At 34.3% G+C, this 25759-nt stretch overlaps 3 protein-coding genes across 3 annotated transcripts; 1 reads left to right on the top strand and 2 right to left on the bottom strand.

The window, feature by feature from the left end:
• Positions 1 to 1727: 1727 nt before the first annotated feature.
• On the top strand, positions 1728 to 3197 carry LOC109005551 (high-affinity nitrate transporter 3.2-like). The gene is made up of 2 exons (XM_018984549.2): positions 1728 to 2185; positions 2407 to 3197. Exons 1-2 carry the CDS (start codon positions 2050 to 2052, stop codon positions 2898 to 2900), a joined length of 630 nt encoding a protein of 209 aa, XP_018840094.2. The 5' UTR covers positions 1728 to 2049; the 3' UTR covers positions 2901 to 3197.
• Positions 3198 to 7324: 4127 nt separating this feature from the next.
• LOC109005552 (quinolinate synthase, chloroplastic) lies at positions 7325 to 13157 on the bottom strand. Its single transcript, XM_018984550.2, has 7 exons — positions 12148 to 13157; positions 10721 to 11005; positions 10016 to 10234; positions 9701 to 9880; positions 8514 to 9011; positions 7707 to 7868; positions 7325 to 7614 (listed from the first exon to the last, which is right to left on the bottom strand). Exons 1-7 carry the CDS (start codon positions 12940 to 12942, stop codon positions 7534 to 7536), a joined length of 2220 nt encoding a protein of 739 aa, XP_018840095.2. The 5' UTR covers positions 12943 to 13157; the 3' UTR covers positions 7325 to 7533.
• A 10284-nt stretch (positions 13158 to 23441) lies between these two features.
• On the bottom strand, positions 23442 to 25234 carry LOC109005538 (cytochrome P450 71A1-like). Its single transcript, XM_018984528.2, has 2 exons — positions 24202 to 25234; positions 23442 to 24126 (listed from the first exon to the last, which is right to left on the bottom strand). The coding sequence occupies exons 1-2, from the start codon at positions 25138 to 25140 to the stop codon at positions 23512 to 23514; spliced, it is 1554 nt and encodes a 517-aa protein (XP_018840073.2). The 5' UTR covers positions 25141 to 25234; the 3' UTR covers positions 23442 to 23511.
• Between the last annotated feature and the right edge of the window lie 525 nt (positions 25235 to 25759).

Below are 25759 nucleotides of genomic sequence, written 5' to 3'. Positions count from 1 at the left end.
AATAATGACGTATTTAATGGTAAAAGTAGGCTACTAGAAAGTAACCTAGGCCTCATTCAAACATAAAGGTTTGTGTATAAAATTTATTCATGCCTTTATTCTTAGGGTCGTGCGACTTAAATACTGCATATAGCTTCCCTACAAGATCATTACATAACAAAAGAATAAACATGACAAGAGATAAATATGATACTCAATAACATCCTAGCTATATTCAAGAGATAAAGATGAATTTAAGCTACTGTGGATATAATCATCTTATTAACAAACTACTTTATTATATAAGACTCTAACTCTTGATTGTCAAAGACTTAACTTTTAATCCAAAAGCCATATGATTATTGTATATTAATTTGGTTAAACCCTTTTAACACTCAATATTATAATAAGACCTCGTTTGTTTTCACAATTATTCTCAATTCATATCGTCTCATCTAATCATTATAATTTTTTTAAATTCTCACATAAAATAAAATAAACAATTCAACTTTTTCAAATCTCAAAATAAAAATAATATTAAAAAAAATATATTCTAACAATATTTTATTCAATGTTTAATTTTAATCTCAACTCATCTTATTTCGTTCGCAAAAACAAATGCGCCCTTATTATGGTTTAAAAAATTCACTTAAAAAAATAAATATTGTAAGATGTATTTCAAGTGTCTATCTCTTTTATTCTAAGTCCTAAAAAGCCAATAATAAAGAGAAAAAAACTCCAAACAATTCAAATTCCAAATTACCTGAAAGTCAAATAATACATGGTTGCAACTTGCAACTTGTGCTGTCCGATTGGTGCATAAATTTGCTAAGAAAATAGTGTTGGGTCCGGCTTAATTATTGGGCCTAATTGAAAAACTCAATTACAGTCTTACAAAAGGAATAATAATGATGAAAGAGTTGAAGATGAATCGGCATGCACTTGCCTCAGTTTAAATCTTATTCCAATGAGATTTGATGAATAGGAAATCACGTTTTAAATTTCTGTTAGAAGAAGGATTGATCTTCATGATATATTATCTCGAAGAATAATGTTACTATGTCTTTTCAATTTATTTTATCATTTTGACTGCTTATATATTTAATTTTTTTTAATGATTAAGAAAGTGATTATTAGTATATTTATATATATTTTTATTTTTTAAAAATATTTAAATATGTTTAAAAAATATTTAAAATTAAAAAATATATAATTTATACTAGAAGTGAACACATGCAGAAGGTAGAGGACCACCACTCTATCTTGAATGGTAAGAGTGCACCTGTAATTATTCCCAAACAGAGAATTCCAATCATTGATCATCATTCCCCTTCCTTTTTTCTTTGATTCAAAGTTGAAAAGGAATTACAATCTCTTAAGAAACAAAAACATCGCAAGTCAAAACTGTGTTTGGTCCGCACACGATTTCTTTATTATAAAAGAAAGTAGGATATTAGTGACAAGAGGGGCCAACTTGTTCATGAAAACTGGCTTTTGGAAAAATCTTTGAAAGAAAAATCTGCAACTTGGTAATACTGTATAGTGTATTTTCCTGAACTGTAAATGGTCGTGCCGACGTGCCTTCATCCTAGTTGCTGAGTCCTGTTTGCGTACCCTTTCCAAGACAGTAGGGGACAAACCAAATCTAAAAAATATACAGTAATTGAAACAAAGAAGCGTAGAACTGGAAGCATAGAAAACTAATAATTAACAAAACAAAGTCAATGCTTAAAACTAAACCCCAAACACATCTTCAAATGCTTCTCTCTTCGATGTTAATCGTCAAGCACATACCGTAAAAAACTCCACCCCTTCGACATGTTCAGGAGCCATTTTCTTAAAATCTAAGCGCCAGCAAAACACTTTTGGACATTGACTTTTTCTGCTGATCACCTTTAAAAATAGAAAAGAAAGAAATATCCTCGTTGTTTGCTCGTAACCTTGATCTCTTGGGTCTCGTATATATATATAGGTGTACCCCAATTACCAGAGTAAATAGAATTAAAATCATATCCTTTTGCCTTCAGGGACTGACAGCTAATTTGTTTGAGACTCCAGAGCGAAGTATCCATGGCGGCAGAGCGTGCGGTTCTCTTAGCTTCTCTTCTTCTCTTCTGTTGCTTGGCAGCAACTTCCCATGGAATTGTGCTCTTGACTTCTCTACCAAGAACCCTTGAAGTCACTGCTTCATCCAAACAAGGACAAGGTACCGAACGCCCTCTCTCTCTAATAGCCACGTCAAGTTTTTCCCAGAAAATTATTCAACCAAACAAAATTCAAAACTTTTCTATCTGGTTCCCAATATTTTGAAATCTTCATTCATTGAAGTTCAAGAAATTAAATAGAATCGCCAATTAAGCTTCTCTTTCAAGTTTGAAACTTTAATTAGCATATAAAGATGAAGACTTTATTGATCAAATTTTGCAGTTCTGGAAGTTGGCGTAGATAAAATGACTGTAACATGGCGTCTAAACCAGAGCTTAGCAGCCGGGACTGACTCTACCTACAAGACCATAAAGGTCAAGCTGTGCTACGCGCCGGTGAGCCAGGTTGACCGCGCATGGAGGAAGACAGTGGATAACCTAGCCAAAGACAAGACCTGCCAGTTCAAGATCGTTTCTAGGCCGTACGATGCGTCGAACAGAACAGTGCAAAGGTTCGAGTGGACCATCGAGCGTGACGTGCCCACGGCCACCTACTTTGTACGCGCCATTGCCTACAACTCCGACGACGTCGAGGTGGGTTACGGTCAAACAACCGACGCCAAGAAGACCACAAACTTATTTGAGGTACAATCAATCACTGGACGCCACGTGTCACTCGATATTGCCTCGGTCTGCTTCAGTGCTTTCTCGGTCCTGTCCTTGCTTGGGTTCTTTGTTGCAGAGAAGAGAAAGACAAAACGGTCTGAAAGGACGTGAGATAGAAGTTAATATCCATCGGCTCTGAGTCAAAATTGTGGTACTAGTTGGAGTTGGTGAAACAGTTAGATGTACTTTGGTACGTTGGCTTTGGTTTAACAGATAGTTGATACCGTCTTTGAATGGATGGTTGGAGTTAAGAGTGAGGGGTTGGGTAGGTTTATGATTGTCAAAAATTTCAAAGAAACGTGGGTTATGTTATCTATCTTACTTGTTTTGATTATCACTATTTGAGTAACATCAAGACCTTCTTATGGTTTACTCAAATAAAACAACTTTAATGTTAGATTATGGTAATTTTTGCTTAATGTCATATGGTATTTTGTCTTGTATTAAATAGAGAAATTTTAATGTTAATAAGATATAATTACACATGTTAAGTGGTTGTTCATTTTAATGGTACGAAGAGTGATCTAGTTTCTTTCATGAACCTGTCATCAAATCACATCTGGGACGAGATGTTATGACATGAATTAGCAGTCAAATATTGGATGAGATTTGTTAGGTACAAGCAGTTTGATTCAATAATGGTATGCAGTTTGACGTTCGATTTTTTTCTTAAGGATTCCATCATACTCCCCCTATTTATATCAGTCCAGTTGAAATTTCTCGTGCTGAAAGAGTGACCGGCACAACTTGTTGGAATGATTCATTTTGAATCTAATTTCGGACATTTTGGTCTGTCTAGCCCATTCCGATTGGATTTCGATATTTTAGAAGAATATGAGTTTCGCCCGAAATTTATGGAAAAATCTAATTATAAGTAATTTTACGCACTAATACGTGCACTTAGTCAATATGATTGATCAGAAATTACATTTTATTGAAAACAATACTAATTTAAATTTAAAATATAAAGATAACAATATTAATATGTAAATTAATATGCAAATTTGTTTGCGCGTAATAAATCTCAAAATTTATATACAGGATTATTTTGAAAAATAAAGACAAATTAATAATTTACAAATTTTGTTTTGTACGACGCTCATTCTTTTCCACATTCCCGATGAACCGATGGCTCAATACCCTATAATCAAACTAGATATCTCTCTGTATGCTTTTTATGGATAGTTATAATACCTTTGTGAAATTTTACGAAGTAATAATTATTAAAAAAAAAAATAATAATTATAATAGTCAATATATAAATATTATAATTATTTTTAAAAAAATAAATAAATGATAGATTTATAATTTTTTAATAATAAATCTATTTTTTTTAAATAAATACATAATGCTTGTGTATAACAAACAAAAAAAATTGGCAAGATATATATCCCACAAACAAAATAATTAATTATTATTATTTTCAACAGAAATAAATTTGTGATTGTCAATTCTTTCTTTACTGGGAGTAATTATTACATAGAATTTAGTACAATATTAATTAAAAAAATAAGAAATATTATAGTTACAAAATAATCTCAAATTTAAAAATTAATTTAATTTTATATAATATATTAGATCTATTTTATAATAAGAGTAATTTTATAATCTAACCTTCATGTCAATTTGTGTATTTAATTTTATGAAATTTTTTTATAGTTAAAATATTTATCTTAAAAAATTATGGATTGTGGAATAGAAGACTGAAACTACTGGGTTGTGCCATTTGGCAAGGTTTCGAAAAATGTTTTGCCTGGTATTTGTTGATATTTTATTAAAATAATTATTTCTTACATGTTAATTTATTTTTTGGTATTTTAAAATCTAGTTTGTATAAATATATATTGATATATATATATATATAATTATTTATATAGCAATTATTTCAAACTTTGATTTATATCACCGGATAAGGCAGTCCAAAATGCAACATAATTAAAAATATATATATATATATATATATATATATATATATCCTCCTTTAATATAAAGGATGTGAATAATAATAAACAGTATACAGTGCTACAATAATTACAATAATAAACAGTACGAACAGTATGAATATGCTACAGTAATAAATAGTACCGAACAGTATTATAGTAATAAACAGTGTTTGTAAACAGTATAATAGTACTAAATAGTAAATATAATTGATAGAATTTTGTTAAATATTTTTAAGACAGTAAAATTATATAAATAATTATAATTTTTAATATAATTTAAATCTCATAATATTCTTAATTAACTAAAATTATTTAAATAAAATAATTTTCTACCATTATAATATTTTTAGAGTTTTTAAAATAGAAGAGACTTACTTTAATGATGAAAAAATATGAAAGCAATATAGAAATAAAATATTCTGTATTTTTTCAGTGCTTCCTAGATCATTGAGTATTGTGTTTGAATTTTACATAATTCATATATTTTGTTAAGAAAACTATTGTTAAAATATCTAAAATCTTTTAATTTTCATATTATTCATATTACTGTAACGTTTTGTTATCATTATGATATTTATTAAAATTTATTTTTCTGCTCCTGTGTATTAAATTATTAACTAATTAATTTAAAAAAATATATATATTATTTTTACACATTATATTATTTTTAGACACATTTTTAATTAGACAAATGGATAAACGTGGTTTGCACGTTATATAGCTGCTAATATATATATAAATTCACAACTTGAAGCAAGAAGTGTCAGCGTAGGTGGTCACGAGTAGGATACTCTGACACGTTATTTCTATATTTAAAAAAATAATAATCTTGATCATTCTTTTCTTATTTTTTAAGAAAAAATTATTAATAATTTACTTTAAATGTGACGTAGACTTTTATTTCTTTTTATTTATTCTTAGAGCCGATGAATAAAATATTTGATACATTTCCTACTCATTGGATATCATAATATCATGCGACTTCGAGAACACTTGATAAGACTACCATTAGCTAGTCAAGTTTGGTGGAATATAAACAAATGGCTCTAATTGATAAATTTTACAAACGTTGGGATTAAACCAATAAAATCTAAAATCTAATGAGTAAAGAGCCTTTCTGAAAAAAGGTGAAAGCCCAAACAAAGTCCAAAAAAAAAAAAAATGTAGTGCACAATTAAAACTTGATAAAATAAAAACCCGTTTTTCCTCACCAAACAATATGACATTTAATTCATAAGTTCTCATTCATTAATCATAACCCCCCCATTCAACACCCTCCTTATGGACATGATTCCCTGATTTCCCTGCGTCTCACTACAAACATAATCCTTTCAATTTTTGAAAAAATAAAAAATGATTTTGTGACTAACTCGAGGTTTCAAACTCCAGAACTTCATTTTAGAGGTTGAACATTATGTCAATCAAGCCACGACAAATGATTTCAAGACTTCCAACTATGATTATTTGGGGATTTTGATTTTTCCGTTATAAGATTTGTTTGGAAGAGGATAAATTCACTAGGGAGCATATTGTATCGACTATTCTATTACGGATTCAAAATGTGTTTGTGGTGTCAATGAAGTTCATGTCTTGTTCTACTAGGGACTAAGAGATATTGCAGAGCATTAGATGTCCTATCATTGTGCTGCGGGTTACTATAGCTAAAGCTTTTGCTTGGCAATCTCTTGATTGTAGTTATTGAAAATTAAATATAGATAGTTGTTCGCTTGGAAACCCCGACTTATCTGGTTGTGGTGGTGTGGTTCGTGATCATAGAAGATATTTATTTGTAGGTTTTTCTCACCACTATCAAACTCAGAACAATATTGTAGCTGAATTTTAGACTTTGAAAGATGACCTTAAACTTTGTAAAGATTTAGAATTATCGAATATAATAATTGAGATAGATTTTATGATAGTGCTTTCATGGATTCATCGTGGTCAATGTTTCCATTGGTACTTATGAGATTTTTGGGAAGAAGTGATTGAGCTTATTCGGTCTCTTTATTGTTGCATTTGTCATGTCTTTCGTGAATGCAATATGGTGGTTGATTTTTTTGCTAAAGAAAGAGCCCATAATTCTTGTATGGATTTTCATGGTCATAGTCTTATTCCTAGAAGACTTTAAAGATTTGTTGCGCCTTGATAAATGCTCTTTACCTTTTTTGAAATTGAAGTTTGCTTAGTTCGCAGGGGTCTGGTGCTGTGATTCTTCACTTCCATATTTGTTTTCTTATTATTATTCTTTGTTGAAGCTATTCGACAAGACCAATTTGGATTGTGCAGGTTTTATGCAAGATTTTAGTACACTATTCGGTTTTATGCAGATTTAGTTAGTGTATATATTTTTTTGATGCCTAGGTTTGGATTCTATGATTGTATGTAACCACTAGGCATCTGCTTGTAAACATGGTATTCCTCTGCTATGTTATAAATAAAATTAAAATACCGCCTTCTTCTTAAAAAAAAAAAAAAAAAAAATTCTAGACTACTAAAAAGTAGAGTCCGAAAGAAAGAAAGGGTTGAGATTTTTTGGCGACAACCAGAAAGTTGGCAGGGAAATGATGTCAGTACACTTGCAGCTATACAGAGTAAAGAGAACTAAAATTGCAATTTTATTCTCCCAATAAATCTAATACCGATCTAAGCTGTGATCATAGAAATTGAACAATTTGATTACTTTGTAGCCACCAAAATTATACAACAAAAAATCTGACGGTCAAGACTAATGCTTGAAGAGAAAAGACCCATTTGTGAAAAAGCAGCACTTTTTTATTATTATTGGGAGAGCTACCTTTTGCTCAGCTTAGTGACATTGAACTCCCGTTGCCATTAGCATGACGTATCTGATAGACAAGCTTCTCAGGCAATTGTTTCGTAGCCTATATAAAAGATGCAAAGGAGGTGAGCCTAAACACCCTAAACCCTGTACATTATTAGCGATATAGACAGTATTTCTTTCTCGAGAGCGTACCTGGAAGTGTCTCATGTGCAAAATTGGTTCGCACCCAACATCTGCAACTGATTTCCCATTTGGGGTTTTCAATTTAAATCTCTGAGCTTCATATGCTATAAGAACATTTTTCTCATCGGGCAGTTGGTAGCAAACTTCTAGGAGTGAGCTAAGAGAATTCATCTAGCGGATGACAGCAGACAGAATGAAAAGGGCAACTTCAGGCATCCATTTGGAAAAATGAAAAAAATAAAAATAAAAAAAGAACTAGAGATTAGATGTTTTTTTTACTACTGCACAAGTCTTCAAATGATACAAATCTTAGTAGAGCCGGCAAAGTTTTTCCTTGCTGAACTTATTGGATCGTATTTACTTGAGCATCAAACTGCCAAACCAAGACACTGTTCTCCAAACCCCTCGTTTTTGTAACATTGTAACACCCCCAACCGCCCCCCCACCCCGAGAATAAAAAGGAGAAGGTGCAACATGTCCGAAACTCGCTCAGATTTTAATGCATTTTCTGGAAACTTGCTAGGAAACTCTCAGGCACTTCCCTATGAGTTTCTCAGTTATAAAAACAACATTTTGCCTCACTTCTTAAGAGTCCTTAAGAGTAAGTGTAAACCACAAAACCCAGTACGTAAAAAGTATGGTGAGCATCTTGGACAGGCATGTAGTTGGGGGAGTATAGGTGTCATCAAATGCAAATTGCAAACGACATACATGCCTGCTGGCACATTGACGCATGCAGTGTAGTCTAGTTTAAAAATTAAAGAAGGATCAAAATCTATGTATTTATGGCACTAAAAACGTAAAGAACATGCTCACCTTCATGTATGGACAGGAGGCACAGCCTCCATGAATGGAACATCCCTCCCCACCAGCTACTCCAGGTATAACAGGCAGGATAACATCACCCAGTTTAACTGATGATTGTGATGATGTTCTTGTCATTGAGTCTGACGAGACTGGAAACACTATTTCAACCTTGATTTTTGCTAATCCAGAAGGGGAAATTCGAGAACCTAACAAATCACGAACTGCAGCAACAATTGCAGTCACCATTCCAGATTCTGTTCCCAATACAAATTGGAGATGGTCGTCAACATTTCTATCTAAAGCCTCTTGAACTCTCTGATTTATAAAATCTAGAATGTTTTGGGTGGAACCAACAACTCCCATTCCTCTTCTCTTTGCTTCCATAGCCAAAGAAAACATTTCTCCGGGGACTTCAAGATGAGCAGTCAGGAATGCATCACAGTACATTTCATTTATCTTCTCGACGACTTCATGTCCAAAAAGGTGATGCACAATGCATGTTCCATCCTGATACAAGAACATACAATCAGCAAATAAAATAAAATAAGTTTTACGGACACATCTGAGAAAGAAAGGTAAAATCAGAGAAGAAACAATATAAAGCTGATCACCAGCTATGTTTACAAATACAAAATAGGACCAGAAAAAAACTCCGAACCAAATACAAACTGGATGAAAAATGAAAAGGTATCCATTTAAAGGCAGTGAGAATGATCAAGCACATGAACTCTTAACAAGTATATATAAATGACTAAAAGTACCAAAAGGACAATGCACTTCAGTATATTCTGGTCTTCTGTTCTTTCCACCAACATATTTCTGCCCAACCCACCATTTTAATAGAGAAGTGTTATAGTCACAAGGAGATCCCACAAAAGATATACTCCAGTAGGACAATCCATCAATAGAGACTAACATGTAGTGAGAGCAAGCATCATGAAGCAGATCATCAGCAGGGATAAAACTTTGATATGATGCCCAATCAAATATTCTATAGTGTAGAAGAAGTGGTACTAGTAGCAGAAAGAAGAAGAAGAAGAAGATGATGATGATGATGAAAGTTCTTCATGGACACATAGTGTGGTGTTGGAATCAAGTTAATGTCAGAAGTATCACTTTGTCCAAGTCATAATGCCATTACTACAGATAAATTCTATTCCGCCCTAGCTCCCAAAAAGAAATAAAAAAAAATGTACCTGATAATAGTGCAGTTGAGGTAGTAATGATCTAATAGTCTCTCTACTATGTCCTGGATGTATTTCAGTGATTTCTTCATCAGTCATCTTACTCATCTGTTGGAACAACTCTTTAATATTTGCACCCATATAGGAATCGGGCCCATACCATATGTTTAAATCTGGCACTTGAGCAAAAGCCTGCAGAGAAAGATGTCACTTGAGTCAAATGAAGTAGAGACCTACAAGGTTTGAGACTTCAATATCACTTAATGCATTAATATAAGCATTGAAAACGCAAGTGGTGGATGACAATAACCTTGCAATACTACCAACCTGCAGAATGGTTTGCACGACATTTGAAGAAGTACAGGTAATGGTTGGTACAAGCTCATGAGCATATGCTTTTGTATCTAGTGAAGTATTGATGTAGATGACATGCAAAGAAGGAGGAGACATAGAAGCTGCCTCAAGATAATTCATATAAGAAGGGGAAGCTGCCGCATCTGCCAAAGAGCAACCAATGCGTTCATTTGACATCCTGAATACGCCAACCTGCACATAAATACACAAAAAGCCGAAAAAAAAAGAACTGTTACCCTATCTGTGGAACAAACACCAGAATAGAATGAAATGAAAGATTTTGAGACGCTTAATTTAATCCTAGCACAAAAGTTCATAGGTAGCAGTTTAAAATGAAGATTCTACATTCTGGTATCAGAACATCTAAAAATCAAATACTAGAGCACTCTTTTGTTGTGGACTAGGTAGTGGGTCCAGAACAAGAAAATTATGTAAAAAATATTCTAAACTTGCTTATGAATTTGGCACTATCAGGTCATCAATTCATATGGCATGAAAAGCGTCCTCATTTTGGTAGTTAAATCCTTGGCCTGTCCATTCTCAGATTCTAGTGCATGAGCATGATGCTGATTAATCATTGGACACAGAGACACACTCATATGTTGCCTACATCTACGTTCAATAAAGAAATGAGAATATGAACAAAAAAAAGGAGAAAGGAAATGAGGAAAGACGTACATCTACAAAGCCAGCCTGATCAAGGATTGCACGCACATTTTCTGACATAAAATCTACACCCAAAACTGTTATGAATTTGCATCCAGCTTTTGCCATCTTCAAAGCGGCATCTGCCATTACCAATGAATCAGAAATATAAATGTGTGGCCACTGTTTCTGAGCAGCAGTCAAGATGCCTTGGACCTCAGGATCCATGTAAAAATGTGCGACAACACCAATATTCTTTGCCTTTAGAACGTCGACAAGTTCTTTAACCTTGAACTCATCGGGCAGCAAATACTTTGCCTGCAATTAAACTAAAAAGGTACTTAGAATTTTAATACTGACTGCCAGGAAATTAATCATTTGACATAACACAAAGCAAATTAAACAAACACTTATTAGCAATTCAGATTCTAACCTTGCATCTTAAGGAAAGCGAATCATTGCAAAGCTCAAATGAAGATCTTATGTATGTCGTCACAATAAAGGTACTATCTTACCAGATGAGACATCCATGAAGTAAATCAAGTAAGAACTCTTTTTCCCCTTGTCTCAAATGTCCCACATGACATGAATTTTTCAATTTTTTTTACACTTAAAAAGCCCAAGAGTCTAGCATCAGCAATTAAGAAATTTAGCGATTTGGCTAGACCCGAAATCAGAACTTTTAAGACGTAAATTATGAGCTTCTTTACTGAATATAGCTTGTGTGCCCCATATAAAATAGCAAGGGGAACGTCCTTTTTTTTTCCTCTCATCCCAGACAGATTGGCATGCGTCCATCCTCATTTGACTCGAACCAAACATTTAAGCCCGTTAGCCAATAAAACAAAACAAAACAAAACAACTTCAATGATGTCATGCATGGGGACACAAGCAGATATGTGGTAGTGAGGAGATTTATGTAATTAACCATAAGGCGGCAGAATGAAATGTTATCCAAAAGCTCGGGCAACTTGATCACTTTCTTGTGAATTGAAAGAAAACAAACAATATAAACAATTTCAATCGTATAATCGAAATACATAAAGCATCACAAAATTTTCAGGGTTTTAAGATTTTTATTGTGCATCAAGGAACAGAAATTGACCGTTGATTTAACATATAGGTTACACATACAAAAAAGTTCCCTGCATGCACGCCAGATATTAGGACGAGCTAAATGAAAATTTCTATTTCAAGGAAGGGTATCAAGCTATAGTTGGGAAAACCAAACTCTTACAGTTTATTTTTATCACAATTTAATGCTTTCAAGGATCTTCCATTTCAAACTTTCAACATTAATGACTGGATGTTAGTAATATACCAATAATTTTGAAAAATGAGACCAGCATTTGCCTTTCTAGGATCACAATTACACTAAAACCAACTTCCCAACACAATAAGAAAAACAAACGAAATGAGAAAAAAAAAAAAAAAAAAAACAGAGACGAATTATCACAGACCTGAGCCTCAGCATAGCTTCCCTTCGCTTCTATCCCGTCCGCCGTCACCACCAGCGATGGGAACGGCTCGAAAGGTGGCTTCTTCCCTTCGCGTTCTGCCACCAACGCCTTTGTCCTCTTCTGCATACTAACGAGCACATTGTGCCAAGTATTCACTCTGGACCTCTCTCTTGCAGGCACTCCAACATTCAAATAAGCCAAATCCTCGGTCTTGACCTTCAGCACCTCCTCAGGGGCCGCACCATCGAGAACCCAAACCAGACAGGAGCAGAAACCCCTCGTAATCTCGGAATCGCTATCCGCCGCAAATCTCATCTTACCGTATTGGTCCAACTGGGCCTGGAGCCAAACCTGCGCCGTGCAGCCCATGACCCGGTTGGAGTCGTTCCGAGCGGATTCGTCCAACGGAGGGAGGAGCGTCGCGTAGTGGAGTAAACGCTTGACGCGGTCGACGGGCTCAGAGATGGACTGGAATTCGGAGACGAGGCGGTGGAGTTTGGAGGAGACGAGATCAGCGGTCTGCGAGGGAGAGAAGGTGACAGCGGAGCAGGCAAAAGGGGAGCTAGCGTTTTTGGGATGAATGGACTTCATGGGGTTGGAGTCGGGGGTTGAAGATTGAATGCATTTGAGAGACTTGAAGAACATGAATGAAGATTGGGGATTGCGGAGGTTGAAATTGAAAGGTACAGAGACGTAACCAGGTTTAGGGTTTGGACAATGAGATACGGAAAAGGCCGAAGCAGAAGAAAAGGAAGAAGAAGAAGATCTCAAGGCCATGGTTGAAGAGGAATCCATTAACCTGCTCTAGTTATTCGGAGTGTATGTGTTTGTGTTTGTGTTTGTGCGAGACCGGGGGGTGGGGGGGGGTTGGGGAAAACGGGGACGAAGAGCGAGCGGCGCAGAGGCCAACCAAAAAGGGATAGAGGGAAAGGAAACAACGCGCGAAGAAGCGGGGAAAAGACGTATATATTAAGAGAAGGAAGAAAAGAGAAACAAGGAAAGGAAAGAGGAGGGAAAGAAAGAAAACGAAACGGAAGCTCTTTAGGACCAAGAGGGATAGATGGATGAATTCTATTCATTACAATGAATGAAAAGTTCCAAGTCATTATGGACCTCCTTTCCGGTAGGTTCCCTCTCTTTTTCTTTTGTTTATTTATTCATTTTTTTAATTAAAAATAATAAAATTTTATTACTCATCATCTCATATACTACAATACAATATATTACACTTATTTTTAATTTTTCTTTAATTTTATTCTTCTTAAACTAATTAAATTATTTTATTCATCATCCATACACCACACATTTGATAAGAGAAAAAAATAAAAAAAAAAATAAAAGTTATATATGATGTGTAGTGTGTGATAGGGGTGTAATGGATTTGGTTTGATCTGGTTTTATATATTTTTTAGAATCGAACTCAGTATACACCGATTTTAAAAATTTAAGAACCGATACCGAATCGATTCACTATTGAAATTAAAACTTTTAATTTTTTGAATTTTAGTCCAGTTCAATCCATTTTTTTCGATTTTAAGGGATTATCTATGTTTATAAATAATATGATGTTTATATATACTAAACTATTAGTTTATTTATATTATATTATAAGTACATTATTTCATAATAGTTAACACATACTAGTATAATATTAAATTTAACTACAGTCTATATAAGTTCAAAACCTTTTATATGAGTATATATAATCAAATGTGTAAAAATGTATTATAAAAAGAATATATATTATAATTTATTATGCCAAAAATGTATTTATCCTTAATATATATGAAAAGTAAGTTTATATTGATAACTTAATATTAATGTTTATATTTAAGATTAAATTTTATGTTATATTACTTTTATATTATAAGATTAAGGGTAGGTTTGGGGTACAAGACAAAATATAAAATTTTTATATCATCTCATTTCATCATTACACATTTTTTAAATCTCCATACAAAATATAATAAACAATTCAAATTTTTCAAATCTCAATACACATTTTTCAAATTCCAAAACAATAATAATATTAAAACATAATATTTTAAATTTAAAAACAAAACATAAAATTTTCATCTCACCCCCAAAACCTGTCCTAAAATTTTTATGTTATAATATTAATAGACTTGAATAATAAAATTAGAATTTCATGTTATATTAATTAACAATTTAGCATATAATATATATCATATAATATAAACAATTATATATATATATATATATATTGGTTCGGTTCGGTTTAAATCGGTTTTCAAAATATAAAATTCGGTACCACACCGGTTTAGATTCTTAAGAATCGGTACCATACTGAATCGCTTACAAACAAGACTGAACGTACCTGTCGATTTAATCGATTTTACAAATTTTTTTTTTTCATCCCTAGTATATGAGTAGAATTTTTCAAAATGATAACATCGATCCACTTGAAACCACCCAACAGAGGGATATAGACGAAAACAGAAGCGCCATGCATTGCATCAAGTCGGGTTCAACCTATAGTTTACATCCCAGTAAATTCGATAAATATTTAGAGGATTAATACTGATAGTTTAAGCTAAATTAAATTAATAATTAAATTTAATAATAAATTTGCTTGTCAAATCTAACTGTTAAAATTGTTACATTTTTATCCATTTATTTTTTTAATTTAAAAAATACATTTTATCCATGTTTTATCTGGTTTTATAATACATTTTATCCATTTATTTGACAGAGAATAATACTATTAAGAGTTAGCACCTTTATATATAAACAAAACCAATGAAACCATTTATATAAACAAAAAATCAAATGATTCAACGATAGCCTTGAAACGTGTGTAATGTGTGTTGAACCCATGTTCACTAAATGGAATTTCCAAAAGAAAATTGTAGGAAAAAAAAAAAAGAATTATGTGAGGCGGACACGTTACAAAACAATAATTAAGAAAAAAAAAAAAGAAAAGAAAAAGGGAGGCCTCGAGAAGTTAGTGGTCAGGACTGAGAAGCAGCTTGTGTGATTGGACTGTTGCCCCCACAGAGTGTGGCTCTTGTCATACTAGCCCACTCGTAAGCAAAGTAGAAAACGTAACCCACCAAGTGGCATCGTACGTCCACTATATCTTGCCTTTTGTCCCTCTAATATTTATACTTTTTTTTATTTTATATTTTTTTAGTTGGCTTAGAGAATATATTTCATATTATTAATATGCCAAAATGTAGTTTTTAAGGATAATTTTAGTTTTAATATCAATTATATTTATAAATCAAATTTTAGCATGTCAGTAATATATATGAAATATAGTATTTTCCACTGACTTGCAACTAATATAATTCATAAATATGTGTGTTTATATATATATATATAATAAAAAAAATTTTAATCATAAAAAAATTTTATTAAAATAAATTTATAAACTGATTTAATTTGATATAATATATTAAATTATAAAATTAATTTTTTAATAAAATAAATTTAACATGTTATATAAATTTACGTCATTTTATGAATTTATTTTTCGTATAGCAATTGTCATATATCATATACTTTTTTTCGACTTTCTTGACCAGAAGACCACTGAATCAGGCACTGATCATAGACAATATAGAACGAGCAGTCAAATGTTGATGATAACATGTGGCACTTTATATCGACTTTGACCAAAACTGATCGATGTTATATTGGAAAATGCATTCATCATTGTCTCTAAACCTCATTGTAAACATCTTTTTGTGTGTATGGCCCAGTTTCTACTTTTTAGATTATTCTCTGAATCACGTCCTCTATTATTCTAGTATTTTTTTTCATTAGTTATTATTTATTATCACACACATTATGAAAAATATTCTTATATCTTTTAAAAATATATATATATATATATATAGAGTGTGATAATGAACAGTGACTGATGTATAAAATTTCTTTTTTAGTAATCTTGGTTTACATCTGAACATTACACTTTTGAGTCGGTGAATACATTAAGTTGAAAAACATTTTATTTTTTCTAGCAAATGTGTAAATTCATTAATTTTTAGAGTATTCTTGAATGAAGAGGAAATGTACCTTGAAGATCAAGTATAAGTGTATGCGAAAGTTATGCATGCATTTAGATTTTTTGCTTGAATTTGAGAAACTTAGACACATGAAGTATGGTTCTATTCAAGAATCTATTTCTCTCCAATGAGAGTACTCGAACTCACTCATGGCACGCATCTCATGAATCTTGACATAATGGTTACGGCATGCATCATGGTTCGAGATTGAAAGAAATTTTGATTAAGATAATGAAGGTTGATTTGATTTCTTAGTTCATAATGAAAATGAAAACAAACAATTATCAGGATTTTGGGGTGATGAAAATAAACAATTGGGATGACTTGGTTTCTTTGTTCTCTTAATAAACATGTTTTGCGGCATGCATGGCGTCATATATAGCCATCCATCGTCTACTTGCTAGATCTTGACTTATAAGATAAATCTCAAACATACGAGGCAACAAACCAAAATGAGTGGCTTTCAACCTGAGTACGTAGTTTTAGAATTGATATTTGTAATCTTAAAGTGTGTAAGTATCGTATATTTCTTTTAAAAAAATAGATAAATATGAGACTTACATTAAAAAATTTTAAAAAATAATAAACTTTACTCTTTTTTAAACGGAGTGAACGTGACTTGCATACTCTAAAATTGTATCTAATATTATTCAATTTTTAATATTTTCATTCATGCAAGTAATCATGGAAGCTAAATTTGGCTTGATTCTTATAATTAGGGACTATCATCAAAGATAACTCTCTCGATATCATCACGACTATTTAAAATTCTCAACATAATTATCCAAGGTTTGATTAAAAAAAAAAGTCGCATATATATCCAGTATATCCATTCTAAGATTAAAAACTATACATATATATATATATATATATCGGCCTCCCTCTCTCTCTCGATGTCATCACAACCTTATCAGATGGGCATATCTATGGATATTGAATAGAACATGCTTAAGCAGTACTGTTCTAACCTATGCTTCTTGCCAATCTTCGATCTTGTACACTCCCATGCATATCCTCCGATGGACCTATATATACTTGCATGGAATATGCAATATATATATATATGTGAAAAATGCTCTTACAACTCTGAATTTTTGTTCTTTTCTGGGCGAGTAAAGTTAAACCAGTGGGGCCATTTTTTTGGGTGTGTATGAGCTTAACTTTCATGTCTACAAAGCTAGCTGGTTCTAACAATAAATTGGATGTTCTTCATCTTTGGTCATTCCCAAGCCAACTTCACTTTCCAATTTTTATGTCACTCGCTTAGATCAGAATATTATGCTTATGAACCACTGAACCTGAGTCGTTAATTCCTATACATATTAGATATTATTCACTAATTAGTACCAGAATTAAGTAACTCCAAATTTCAAAACAACAGTTCCATTTTAGGCCTATATTAGATCTTTACAATGAGTCCGATGTCTAGCGGGAGCCCCCAACGGTAGCTCTAGTGTTACTCATATATAAATGTATAGATCAATCCAATTAATCAGGTTTTATATCTATATATATATCTATTTAAATATATAAGTTTTTAAAGTAAAAACTTTGTTCTTGTTGAACCACGTCATCTATGGAATAGCCACATTTAGATACAATGCAATTTTGGCATTCAAATGGACCGCAACTACAATCATGTGTGGCCATCACTAAATGCGTTGGCACCTATTTTATTTACTCATGTGTGGTTAATATATAATGACTCGACCTTTGGCCAAATGACGGAGACATCATGTTCAGCAAAAAATCTCAAGATTCTCAACCAACCATATTTTTCAAAAATTGGGATTCATGAAGATAAGTCTGGACAAGATACCCATGCCAGAAGGACACCATTAACTGTAAAATTGTGCTCATAAAAGGATAATACCATACTGAGCACCAAAATCGTGCCTTTGAAGGAGTCATGTCATGTTGAACACCTCAACCTTTATAAATAGACCACCATGTACTCTACGCCAAATGATTTATTTTTATTAAGAGAAGCTAATTTCTCACTGACTTAACTATCAGAGGCATCCACCACAGTGCCCATAAGTTCCAAAACCCTAAATTCTATCTCTTGGAGGAGGTATTACTAGATAAGGAGGGCCGTGAGGAATCAATAGAAGTAGCAGTTGAGAAGGAGGAAGGACCTGAGGTGGTTGAATTGCATAATAATCTAGAAAATCCAGAGATTTCATTACATGCCTTGACAGGCTCCCATAATTCCAAAACTATGAGATTAAAGTCCAGTGGATAACTATCTTGGTTGACATTGGTTCTACTTATAATTCCTTGGACCCAGTTTGGTCGAAAAGGCCAAATCACCCCTAGATTACACTGAAAAAGTTAAGGTAAGGGTAGCAAATGGTGAAATGTTAAATAATGAAAGGAAGTGTAAGGAGGTTAAAGTTAAAATCCTGGGTATCACTATGACCGTTGATGTACATTTATTGGTCTTGGGTATATGTGATATGGTGTTGGGTATACAATGGCTTTGAGAGTTGGGGAACATTCTATGAAATTTTGGAAGACTCAGTATGAAGTTTAATTTTGGGTAAAAATCTATGAAATTCCAAAGAGTGATTGCAACACAATTAATTGAGGAAGGCTCCTTTAATAAGCTTAATAAGTTGGAGAAGAGAGTTCTCTTATAAAGTAATAGAAGTAGAGATGGAAAGGAACCAAAATCTGGAAATAAAACTCCAGAAGCAGTTCAAGTGCTAGTATTCCAGTGTGCAAATGTGTTTTGTGGGCATAAAGGGCTGCTCCTTAGAACCCATGACCATGTTACCAATATAATTCCTGACACCAAGCCCATCTCAATTAGACGTTATAGATACCCATACTATCAAAAGGGTGAAATTGAAAAAAATAGTCAATGAGTAGTTGAACTCAGGGGTTATACAACCCAACCAAAGCCCCTATTCCTCTCCAATTCTACTAGTGAGGAAGGTTGATGGATCATGGAGGTTGCGTGGACTACTAGTGGTTAAGGAGTTGATGGGTGAATTACATGGTACTGTCGTTTTTTCAAAATTGGATTAAAAGTTGAGTTACTATCAAATTAGGATCAAACCTTCTAATGTGCATAAGATAGTATTCAGGACCCATGAAGGACACTACAAGTTCCTAGTCATGCCCTTTGGCATAACCAATGCACCCTCTACCTTTCAAAGGTTTATGAATGAGGTATTTCGTTCTTAGTTGAGAAAGTTCATACTTGTTTTTTATGACATTTTGGTTTACAACAAAACAGAAGGTGAGCATGTGGAGCACCTTAAACTGACCTTGGAGACCTAGAGACAACATCAATTGTATGCCAAACAGTCCAAGTGTCATTTTGGGTGTAAGGAGATTGCTTACATGAGCCATTTAATTTTGGCCCAAGGAGTAAGAGTTAACCTAGATAAGCTGCAATTTATGAAGGACTGACTCTTGCCTAACTCTCTAAAATTATTTAGAGGATTCTTGGGATTAATTGGAGACTATCGCAGGTTTATCATGAAGGGATTATTGCTCCATTGACCAGAACTCTCAAAAAGGATAGTTTCCAATAGTGTGAAGAGGCCAAGATTGCCTTCTGCAGGCTCATGAGAACGAGCTTTTTGATATTGTTTCAGTAGTGCTTAAGCGGAGGCCATACATTTTGGGGCAGACCTTTGTGGTTACAAATCGACCAACAGAGTCTCAAGTATTTGCTAGATCAGAAGGTGGGGACTCCTATGCAGTAAAGGTAGATCACCAAGTTATTGGGGTATGACTTCTTAGTAGAATACAAGAAATGTATTGAGAATAGGGTTGATGATGCCTTATCCAGAAAGGAGAAGGGGGAGGAAAGCATCCTGATGATAATTACATTTCCAACCATGGGGTGGGTGGAGGAACTAAAGGCAGCCTATGCCACAGATGGCAACTACAGACTCTTATCAACTTATTCCAAAAAAAATAAGTTGAGCTTAGAATACACTATAAGAGAGGAACTACTATTGTACAAGAACAAACTGTACATCCCTTAGTAGAAGGAGTTCAAGAAGAAATTGCTAGAACTCACCCACACTAGCCCTTGGAGAGGACATTCAGAGTATGATAAGTCAATTAATAGGATAAGAAGAGAATTCTATTGGTCGGGACTTAAGAATGATGTGAAGAGATTTATTCGAGATTGTAATCTATGCCAAAGGGTGAATGTGGACAATACTCACCCCAATGGGTTATTACAGCCTCTTCCCATACCTTTCCAACCATGGACTCACATCTCCATGAATTTCGTGGATTCCTAATTCAAATGGATTCAACAACCTCTGGGTGGTGGTGGTGGTGGATAGGCTCACCAAGTATAGCCATTTTACCACTCTTAAACATCTATATACAACCAAGAGTGTGGTTGAACTATTTCAAAAAAATATTTTCAAACTACATGGGTTGTCCCTTGCCATCATATCATATCGAGATAACACATTTACCAACCATTTTTTACAGGAGCTATTCAAACTACAAGGAGTTCAGCTAAACCTAAGCATTGCTTACTACCCACAATTAGATGGGCAGATAGAAGCAGTCAACATGACTATGAAAAATTACTTAAGATATTTGATATCCAAAGACCAAATCTCACTATTGCTATGCCACAATATGCAAAATGTCCAAGAACGCATGAAGAGGTACACTGATTTCTAAAGAAAAGAGCAAGAGTTTGAGGAGTGGGTATGCCTCAGATTGCAGCCTTACCAACAAACATCAATGAGCCACCACCGTAAGCTCAATTTATCCCCTATCCCCTAGATATTTTTGTCCCTTCTAGGTGCTGCACAGGGTGGGAACCGTCGACTACAAGTTTCATTTGCCCCCAACTTCCTGCATCCACCCCCCATTCCATTTATCCCAGTTGAAGAGAAATCTAGGCTCCAAGTTCACTGTCATTCCGTCTCTACCACCGGTAGATGACCAAGGAGTCCTCAAACCAGAGCTAGAAGAAATCCTAGGATGCTAAATGATGAAATTCGGGAATCGGGCGAAGGTGAAACTTTTGGTTCGATGGCAAGGACAAGGAAGAAATGACACAACTTGAGAGATGATTATAGTTGAAGGAGACATTTCCACACCTTGCGGGCAAGATGTTCTGAAGGAGGGGGAATTGTTACACGCCGAGTTCCAGGCTAGGGTTTGGAGGGGTGATGGCGGGTTTGTGGTAAAGTGGAGGGTTTTAGAGGTGAGAGTCAGTAGGAATTGCAGTTGGGAACTCAGTTTAGTTCAGGTCTTTAGTTAATGGTTGGCTAAGGCTGTAGCGGGCTTGGGTTCAGTAAGAATTCTGCTAGTGTGTGCTTATTTCCAAGTATGTAGTTGAGTAGGCCTTGGGCTTTACTGTTTAATTACTTTGTTGTTGCTGTAGTCGGGCCATGATCCATTTTATTACCTTAATACCTTGTCTACTGCTTTATTACCTTAGTGTTTAAGGATTTGTCAATATATGTAAGTGGGACAACACCTTTTTTTTTTTGAAGTGGGTGGAATCTCTACATTTATTAGAAGGCCTCACTCAGGTGGAGGGAAACCCCAACTACACACTAGTAATGGCATGAAAGATCTTAATCAAATTCTATATTTTCCCTCTTATAATCTTCTTCTTTCTTGCTGGAGGCGCTCCCCTCGAAGTGAGCTTACTGGTTCATCAACCGAAATCAAAGGGTGTGTTATATTTTGTGGTTTCCCCCTTATTGAAGGATCGGATTTTGAGGATGCAATAATTTAGTTATAATTAACAGTGGCTTTAATAGCATTAGAGTATAATTGAGGAACTCATTCGTAAATTGTAATGTAATAGTTTAATTTATTTATGATTTTAAAGCTTTTTAATGTTTAGGATCTTTTCGATTCCGATTAAAAAAAACTATCATTCATTTCTTGCCAGCATTTTATTTTATTTTGTTTTGGTTGTCAACAAAATTCACCCTTTCCTGCACCCAATTTTTATTTTTATTGTTTGGATGTTTATCCATCTTTTCTCAGCTATCCTGTGAGAAGTCTAACTGCTACTCAGAATCACATGTTCTATCTTCCAACTACCTATGCAACTCCAAAATTTCCTAAGATAAACTTATAAGAGTCCACACGGCTCAAGAGAATTTCCAGATCTGTTTCAAATTTTTAGTCTTCCCTCTTAACATTTAATCGTAGCTAAACTTTTTGTCAACAATAAAACTGGGATTTGATTCCAACAACTAAACTTCTTGACTTTTTTTTTTTTCACAGAAGGAGGACCGAACCTCTGGAGTTTATTAAAACCCTCACTTATGGCGGAGGAAAGAAACTTCTTGATTACTCAACAAAATTATCATTTCTACCGAGGGAACTTGCGAGGATCTTTTTCTCCAGTCATTCATGTACATTTTCTGATGGTCAGATTGATTTGCTGTAGTTGCCTGCAGAGATTTAGAGGGGTTTCTGAACGTGCAAAGCCTCCTAGAAGAAGCCCTGAATTTAATGAGGATGAAGATCCTGATGAATTCAAAATCAAGATACCTCTAAGATATGGTTGTAACTTGTTACAAAGAATGATCGTAAGGAACTAATGGTGTTTAAATTTGGAGTATCTCAATGAAATGACTTTTGGCTACTAATAAATCAGAACCATATGGATTCATTTTTTTCCCAAGACAACTTTACTTATTCTAACAATGTTTAGGTTGTGAATTGGATCTCCCTGAATATCCACGTTGCAGTCCTAGAGCAGTTATTTTTTTAGGAAAAGTATATTGTATCCACTATGAACTACAACACTCAGCTGAATTGATTTGTTTCTTAGAGTGCCTCTTTTTGCATCTATTGCTATGACGGCTATGGCTTCTGGGGTGGAGCTACTGCATCTTGAGGTAGGACTGGCAGCTCTTATGTGGCGAGTCAACAGATGAACTCAGAGACAGCAGCAGCAGACAATGTTATCTGGAAAAAGTGAAAAAGACCAAACATCTGGAAGTAGTGAAGACTGAGAGATTTTACCCTATTGGCAATTGGAGGGGGGTGGGGGGCGCTTTATCTTACATTTTTTTAGTGCAGAGTATACTCGAAGATGGATACTCTGAAGTTATTTTTCTTTAGTTTAATGGCTAGAGAGGCTAATAAGATAAGGTGCATGGAGAAGTTGAAGGAATTCATTGTATTTTGGTTGGATTGTGCTCACAAGTAACATGACCTGATGGTCCTTATTGAGGTATGTGATGTTCCTAGTCTGGTTCTGCATCAATATTCAATAGAAAAGCAAAGAAATTCTTGTAAATATTTTAAGGAAACCATTCTATTGTGATGAATTCTCATGAAAAATATTACAAAACGGATGATCATGTATTGCTCATTTAGGAGAATGCAATAATGGTACAAGGAGAAGTGGTGTTTTCTTGCCAATTATTGGCCTATACATGTCACTCATGTCCAATTGCTCCAAAGTTGCACCATCTGGCAACTCCCAGTCAAACCAGTACAAGAGATTAGCCAACACATATTCAGCTTCTATGATAGCGAATGCTATCCCGGGGCAGCCCCTGCGCCCCATACCAAACGGAATGAACTCATCATGATGGCCTTTGAAATCAATCGGGTTGTTTATAAACCTCTCTGGGAGAAACTCCTCCGGCCTGTCCCATAACTTGGGATCCCTTTGAATTGTCCATGTGTTGACCAAGATGGTTGTTCCGGGAGGAATATCATAACCTTCAACTTTGGCACTTGCAGATGATTTGCGAGAAATCATAACAGGAGCATGTAATCTCAGAGTTTCTTTGACAACACACTTTAAGTAGTCCATCTGATCTATATCAGCCTCATCTACCTTTGCTTTTTTTACTTTTCCCACAACGGCTCTGACCTCTTCTTGGGCTTTCCTCATCACACTAGGATTTTTTACAAGCTCTGCCATTGCCCATTCCATGGTTGATGCAGTGGTATCAGTTCCTCCCATAAACATGTCCTGCAATAAGGAAAAAGAAAGATTTAGTTTTAGTCATGCTTGTGTGAATGAATGAGCAAGGCATGAGAGAAATACCAGAAGGATCGCTTTGATGTTTTCTTTTGTGAGATCGATTTCAAGCATGCCATTCTTCTGAAGATAGAGAAGAATATCCACAAAGTCTTTCCTATCAGATTGGTCGGTATCACCTCTTTTCTCATGTTCTTCAATTATTTGATCAAGGGCTGTATTAATTGCTTTAGAAGTGGTTCTTAATCTTCTAGAAAATCCAGTTAGAACATCAATCCATCCCAAAGAAGGAAAGAAATCTCCAAAGCAAAATGCTCCTACAAGCCCCATTGCCTTCCTTAATAAATGTTCAAAACTCATGCTACCTTCTTCTCCTTCATACTTTTGACCAAGGGAAGATCTACAAGTTATGTTGTTTGAGATAGTAACAAACATCTCACCAAGATCAATTGCTGCTCCATTCTTACATGAGCGTTGAATCTTCTCAACCATTTCCCCAGTTTCTTCTTCCCTCACAAATTGAAATCCTTGGACTCTTCTTTGGCTTAAAATCTCAAGAACACAAATTTTCTTTGCATGTCTCCAATACTCACCATAGGGACAAAATGCAATGTCAGTGCATCCATAGAAAAGGACATTTGTTGCCCTTGTTTGGGGCCTGTCTGAGAAAACTGTATCATGGCCCTTCAAGACTTCCCTAGCTATCTCGGAGGATGAAACTACAAGAAATGGGGTATTGCCCACTTGTAAGAGCACTAAAGGGCCATATTTCTCAGAGATAGCATGGAGTGATCGGTGGAGGAGTGACCCTAGCTGGTGAAGGTTTCCAATTATTGGCAGTTTTGGAGGAGAGGGAGGTAAGTTGAGCTTGGCACCTCTGGAAAGCTTAAGGAAATACAGCAAGGAGAACAGAAGAAGCAGAGAGAAGAGAAAGCTGGGATTCAACGGGATGCTTATATGCAGCTCTTGCCACCATTTATGCAACAAGAAGGTCATTGGATCCATGCTGCCTTAAGCCCTTCTTTCTACCACAAAGATTATGAACTAAATTAGGAGTCTAGATAATTATAACAAGGATCTGAGTAAAATAGTTTATAGCATGATGACACAAGGACCGACAGTAGTTTATAGCATGGAGACAGGTCTTTTGGATTCTGGTTAACCGATTGTATAGGACTAGTCATTTACTACTAAAATATATAATCAATTATAAGAATATTCTAGGCTCTGATCTTGGTATCCTAAAGTCTGAAGAAGATAAGACTTTGGGCAACCTTCTGCTTTAAAGTCTTCTCGCAACATAAATATCAAATAATCAAGAGTAAAATAACTTTTTTCATGCTTCTGGGAAGAAATAAAAAAGAATCAATGATTTTAAATTTTTAATCCAATTTTTGTTTCTATGGCCTCATTTACTAGTCTTATCCAGTCTTGCAGCTGCATATGCTCTGGCGAATCTTTTAAGAATATTATTATACTTTGGTGATGCATCGTGTAGATCATCGAGATGTATTAATTGTCTATTGAGTTTTGTAAAGATAGTTGATAATTTTTAATGTTATTTTTTAAAAAATATGCTTTATATATATTGGGATTGTGAGTAAAGAGCTAAAATTAAAGAGTT

Source organism: Juglans regia, chromosome 2 (genome assembly GCF_001411555.2).
Source record: "Juglans regia cultivar Chandler chromosome 2, Walnut 2.0, whole genome shotgun sequence".
Taxonomy (NCBI): Eukaryota; Viridiplantae; Streptophyta; class Magnoliopsida; order Fagales; family Juglandaceae; genus Juglans; species Juglans regia.
This window is presented reverse-complemented; position numbering and strand designations above follow the sequence as displayed.